The following is a 6,459-nucleotide window of genomic DNA, read 5'->3' on the forward strand; positions in this document are numbered from 1 at the left end:
CTTGGTTGCTATCTTTATATCTTTCTCTCTCAAATAAGTAAATAAAATCTTTTTTTAAAAAATTCAAGTTAGTGAACCTACAGTATATTTTAGTTTCAGAGGTAGAATTTAGCGATTTATCAGTTGCACATGACACCCATGTGCAATGCACTACATCAAGTGCCCTCCTTAATGCCCATCACCCAGTTACCCTATCCCTTCACCCATCTCCCCTCCAGCAACTCTCATCAACTTTTTTTTACACAAATATTAACCCAGAATACTTACAAAAAGAATACTTGGGAAAAGATTGAACATGCATCCAGTTACACCAGTTTCCCTTTACCTCATGCATACAATCCTACAGTAGGTACTTTGGAGAGACATCTTTATGATTGTTGATGTTTCTGGATGTTAATCATAACTGGAACTTGAAACTTGACAGCCTGCAAGTAAGGAATTAGATTTCTAGTTCCAGGGAACTGAATTAAAATCACTGGCTAGGAGCTACGGTGGGTAAATTTTTCACTCAATATAAAAAATAATCTGTTTTTGACATGGTGAAAAATGCTTGGACTGCTTTGTCAAGAGGTGAGCACCTCTGATGCTGGACATGTTTAAGGAAAGACTGAATAGCTAACTGTTGCTCAGGTAGTAGAAGAAGATCCTGCTTTGAGCGACTAACATTTTTCCACCTGTGAGTTTGCACTGCACCGAGTGTAGTTTTTTACACGTATACAGGCAATTTAGGATTTCTTCTGTTTCTTTCCCCTACCACACATTACAATTTCTTTTTCTACAGAAATTTCTTGGTGACTTGTAACTCTCTATAGCACTGAAGAGTGTCCCCAGTAGTATGGTTGTATGAATTTCTAGGTGACAGCTCTATCTCATATTGAGTTCTAAGGATTATAGCCGTGGACTCAAGCTTCTGTCTTTCTCCTCTTACATAGTTAGGATAGTTTATGCTCTCAGATTGTGGGATTCTGCTTTGTGGTTTCCCAGTCAGTGTACTAAGCACCACAAATAGTTTCCTACTACTCCAGAATTATTTTCCTTTTCAGTTGAAAAATTCTGAGTTTCTTCACTTTGAAGGAAACACACACAATACTGTTGTTACCATTATTGAAATAAAGATCCTGCATTAAAAAAAAATTAGAACTTTCAAACTCAGGAGAGTCTTTCTAAGCACTGCTTGTTGTGAAACAGTCCAGTGGGGTGGTGCTCAACTTCTGCTCTGTTTCAGTTTTCTCAGCTACTTGAAGAGAAAAATACCCTTTCAATTCAGCTCTGCGATACCAGTCAGAGCCTTCGTGAGAACCAGCAGCACTACACTGACCTTTTTAATCACTGCGCAGTCTTGGAGAAGCAGGTCCAGGAGCTTCAAGCGGTGAGCAAGAAGGCTGGGAAAAGTGTCAGAAATAGAGTGCAAATGGTAAAACAGAAAGAGCAGCATGGAAGAGGCTGGTGCCGTAGGCTGAAGATTAACTCCGTAGGCTGAAGATTAACTACGTGTGATGGAGGAAAGTCAGAGAAGAATGTTTCCTGAATTGAAATAAGGCCTAGAAATATCAAGGAGGGAAGGAATTAGAAGGAAAAACATCACTGAAATAGTGGGAGAGAAATAAAAAAGTGAATGGGAAACAGTGATGACTGAGGCTTTTGGAAGTCTGACATTCAGACTGTGGATTTTGCTTCAAGAAATTAGAAAGCTGTAGAAAGATTTGGCACTGAGAAGCAGAATAGGTGGGACTGTTGACACAGTGGAGCAGGAGTGCACTGCTGAAGCAGAGGTGGGGAGTGAGAATTAGTGTTGAGATGAATAGGACAGGGAAAGAAGAGGTTTTGGAGGAACAGTTGAATGAGGGAAAGATCCAAGTAGCCTCTGGAAAACCCATGAGCCTCCGCTAGAAGAAAGCAAATAAGCTTTTACACTTTTGTGTGGTAAGCCTTTCAACTTTTAAGAGGAGATTCAAAAATGAGAATCGGGAGAAAATCTAATAAAGCGTTTTAGGTAGGAAATTAATCTCATGGAGCAGAAGATTCTCATTTCTGACTCTGCATTTGGAAGAGGGTGGCAAGTGGGTGTTTCCTCTCCAAGGTGTCTCATTCTCTTTGGTGTTCCGTGAGTTCTCATTTTGCCCATGCAGTTTCTTAAGCTCTTTCATCACTGAATTACTAAACTTACTCTTCTAGGGGCCACTGAATATAGATGTTGCTCCAGGAGCTCCCCAGGAAAAGAATGGAGCTCACAGGAAGAGTGATCCTGAAGAACTGAAGGAGCCACAGCTAAGGTAGAGGAACAGCCCACAACTGTAGCACTTGCACTGTGTGTACACAAATGGGCAGTCATCTAGATGGACCCGGAGCCCAGTGAATGTATTTAATGTCTTCTTATTGGCCTCACAGGATTGATATGAGGATTAAATAGTAACAATTTAGTAAATTGGTAAAGTTGAAAAGTTTGTAGAACAAAAGCAAGCACAGCAGTGCACACGTGTGCCCACCTGTGCACACACATGCATACCCCACTAATCCTGTGATGCTCAAATGAAAGATAACACAGTCAGTCCCTAAAATCTCTTAAGGCATTTTCTGCAGCTTATTTTGACAACTATGATTTTAAAATGTTCTCTTTTTAAAATCCTTTCCTTTTTCCTATTTTTTTGTGTTTGTACAAACTTCTAGACATTTTCCTGCTTTATCACCTTGTGAAGACTTCAGATCGCTTGTATCAGCAACTGTGTTCTGCATCTGCTGATGCTGTTTATTGTCCTTTTATTTTGAAGCTTTTCAGAAGCCCAGCAGCAGCTGTGCAACACTAAACAGGAGATGAACGAACTGAGGAAGCTGCTAGAAGAAGAACGGGACCAAAGAGTGGCTGCTGAGACTGCCCTCTCCGTGGCCGAGGAGCATATCCGGCGGTAAAGGACTGTGGGAGATAGCCTCTGTTCACTTCTGAGTCTTTCTGATTACACTGTGCACATTTCAGCAGCCAGATTTGGGAGTCATCAGGATCTAGTTCCCATCTTGAGTTGGGTGCTACAGGGAGTTTGGGGTCAAGACAAGCCATATTAATCCAAGCTTAGCCCCTCCACAGTGTCCTCTTTGGGCCTGGTGCAGAAAGCAAATTTAGGTAGCTGATCACATGCTGCCTGCCTAGGCCCCATACTGCCATTCTCATGTTAGAGCTTCATTCACCTGTACTCTGTGGTATATGTGGAACTCAGGGGACTTATTTATTTATTCATTTGGACTTGTTATTTAAAAGCAGCCAATGCTGTTTGGTTTTCCAGTATTTATAGATGTTTCATTTTTCCTCGGCCTAACCTACAGAAGTTGTCAAACTGACCCTCGTAGTGCCAGCCTGTGCTGTTCCCAGGCCAAGGTGGCCCCAGAAAAGCTTATCTTCTGGAGGAAGAAGGTGTACAGAAGGTGGATCACAGAAGGTGTACTGTGCAGTCAGCTTGGCTCTCAGAGGAAAACTGACAGGATGGAGCTAGGCTGTGCTCACTCAGCTTCTCCTCCCAGACTCACAAATCAACTTAAAGTGTTCTTTCTCTCCGGGAGAAAACTCTATGACCTGCAAAAAGAGGCCAGGAGTGTTAGGCTAACAGACATCCCTTCATATGGAGGAGTGAAGAGTTCCATCCTTTCCAACATGATTAAAAAGTACATCCCTATAGGCAAATGTTTGTTCAGACATGCTGTGTTACCTGCAGCCCCTTTAATGCAGCTCATGTTTTCGTGAGAAACCATTGAGTGGATAAAGGCAACTTCTTCATTAAATGGAGAAGTTTCAGCATTAAACAAATCAGCAAAAAATGAAGAAGGAAGCAGTAGAGGCGGCTAGTTCAGTTTAATTCTAAGAACCCCACAAATACCTTTTTTTGGATGCTTTTGCCTATTAGCCTTTAGTAAATGAAAAAAGAATTTATTGATTTTCTCTGGTGTATTGGATAAAAAGAACATGGGATTTAGAGAGAAACCTGGGTTTTTAATTCTGGCTTTACCTCTTACTCACTGTGCCACCATGGGCAAGACATTTTACCTCTTTAAGCCTTCCTTTGAAGATATTAACACCAACCTCAAACCTGAGGATGAAATGTATGTACAGCACTCAATCCAGCATCTGCTACATAATAGGCATTAATTCCTAGTAGTTATCGTCTCCTTTTGCTGCTGCTGAAAGAAACTTCTCCACCTGCACACTGCCCGAATGGGGGTAGGACCTCTGGGAGCAGCCTTTGCCACAAGTCTCTTATGCCACAGCACGTGGCAAAATGACTGGGAAGACCTCACCTGATCAGCTGCTCGTGCCATGAACCAAGCCATGCCTCTTTTTTTTCTCACCCCAGGTTGGAGCACAGTGAATGGGACTCCGCCCGGTCTCCCATCATTGGCTCCTGCGGCACTCAGGAGCAGGCACTGTTGATAGATCTTACAAGCAGCACTTGTCGAAGGGTAAGAAGGAGGGGAAGCGCAAAGAGAGGGTACTATACTGTATCACGGGCCTGGCTGCATTGAGGGCAAGGGGTCAAGGAAGAGAAAGATAGAAGTCCAGGCACTGAGGATCTCAGAGTAGAAGGGTGTGGAAGGTTGGAGGAACCTAGTAGAGTTGGCCAAGTGACCCTGAGGGGACTTGCTCTCGGGATACCTCTTTCCTGCAGTGTTAGGCAAAGGGAAAGGGACATACCCCGTAGAGTAAAACTCTCTGACTTTCAGATTTTTCTTTCAGACCCGGAGTGGTGCTGGATGGAAGCGAGTCCTGCGTTCACTCTGTCATTCCCGGACCCGAGTGCCACTGCTAGCAGCCATCTACTTCCTGATGGTTCACATCCTGCTCATTCTATGTTTCACAGGCCATCTATAAACTGAATTCTCACCTTTTTGACCACCCCCTCAGAACCTGGAATTCCCTTATCACTAACATCAAAATCATCAATTCTAGTGGAATAGTCTTCCCACTTACAGGTCCTCTCTCCAACTCTCCACAGAAAGTGCCTGCACAAACAGAGGTGGATGTGAGCCCAGGGCAGAGCTGCAGGGACCAGCGAGTCTGCTTTCTTTTACTGCTCAGGGCCTGCACACTTCTGCATAATCTGGGGAGGCCGCACAGTTGGTCATTGAGCCCAGGATTTGTTCAGATTTTGCAGGGCCCTGATTTTTTGTGGTCCTGTGAAAAATGCTGAGGAGTGCCTCTCAGCTTAGAAGATGGTTCAAATAAACCTAATAATCTGTAGTCCAGTATCATTTCAACTGATACTTTCTTTGCCTCATTTACCTTCTATTTTCTCCTGCTTCAGAAGGAAGGTGGGCCTGCCATAAACAAAGTTCTGGGGGACAGTATCTCACAGAATAGCTGATTAGGTCTCTTGCAAAATAGGATGGGAGCTAAAGAACTCTCCAGGGGCTTTGGCTGTCAGATCACAGGGTAGGACAGCATCTCCTTCCCTGCTGTTCAGACATAACTGGAGTTAGATTTGTGGTCGTGGACTATGAGGACAGGAGCCTATTGTGTATGCCCTGATCACAAGTATGCTAAGATAGTAAATGGCCCATGCCTCTCCCTTCACTGAAAGGAAGAGCTGGCTCTGGACACTGGGAATCAGATTCATGTCATTCCTGTGTTGGCTGGGTATGCCTCGAATGTGGGCCCTAAAGCGCTCACTAGGGGCTAGTCCAAGGTGAGGTGCCTGACTGGTATGATGACCACTCCTAGCTTGTGGGTGTTCCAAGCTGTTCTGCTATTGGTGACAGTTACTCCAGTTTCTCAGCCCAGAGTCATCTGCCCTCTATGGTAACAAGGCTGAGGAAAGTGGAGAGTGATACAGAGAAGACAAAATATCTGAATCTAAGCCTGAGAATGGCAGCCAGGGTTGAATTCCGTTTGTGCCTGTTCCCTGCCTCCCCTTGCCCCACCCTTACCTGCTGGTTATTTTCTCATTATGCACATGGTGTGTCCCTGCCTGCTCTTCCCACCCAAAGAAGAGAGAAAACCGGTGGACTGATTGATCTGCTGTGATTCTTTGTTATGTGGTGACCAAATCTTGGTCAGAGCAATCCAGGAACTTTCCTGAACAACTGTAAAATAATAAAATTATTTTCAGAATCAAAAATTGTGGTGGCGTGTACATGTGTACGAGTGTATGTACACACGGGTCTTTGTACAAGTGCCTGTGTGCCATGCTGGGGAAGGAAGGTATGTAGGGGGAGGGGGGCAGGGCAGCCAGGGATGGATTCAGGGTAGTGACCTCTACCTATTCAGGCTTCCTTCTCCCTGCCCGCACCAGTTAATGGCGGCATGTGTCATTAGACCCCAGGGTAATGAAGTGGAATGAGGAAATTCATTCTAGTACTGAGCCAAACAAACTGGCCTTAAGGCCTGAGATTCATGCCGTTGGGGCCTGGGCCTGAGAGAATGCTTATCTGATGTATACTGAAACATCAGACCCCTAAGAATCCGTGTGGGTGGGCCGG

The 6,459-nt window shown here is 44.3% G+C and overlaps 1 protein-coding gene across 4 annotated transcripts in view; it reads left to right on the plus strand.

Annotated features, from left to right (window-relative positions):
- Positions 1-6,098, plus strand: part of GOLGB1 (golgin B1) — an 85,849-nt gene extending 79,751 nt beyond the window's left edge. For all 4 annotated transcript variants that reach the window (XM_041774062.1, XM_041721634.1, XM_041774239.1 and 1 more), the window contains 5 exons: positions 1,226-1,369; positions 2,176-2,273; positions 2,769-2,903; positions 4,338-4,443; positions 4,718-6,098. In XM_041774062.1, coding sequence (XP_041629996.1) covers positions 1,226-1,369; positions 2,176-2,273; positions 2,769-2,903; positions 4,338-4,443; positions 4,718-4,852 — 618 coding nt within the window. In that variant the 3' untranslated portion in view covers positions 4,853-6,098. The remainder of the gene's footprint in view (positions 1-1,225; positions 1,370-2,175; positions 2,274-2,768; positions 2,904-4,337; positions 4,444-4,717) is intronic.
- Positions 6,099-6,459: the final 361 nt, after the last annotated feature.

Source organism: Vulpes lagopus, chromosome 1 (genome assembly GCF_018345385.1).
Source record: "Vulpes lagopus strain Blue_001 chromosome 1, ASM1834538v1, whole genome shotgun sequence".
NCBI classification, from domain to species: Eukaryota; Metazoa; Chordata; class Mammalia; order Carnivora; family Canidae; genus Vulpes; species Vulpes lagopus.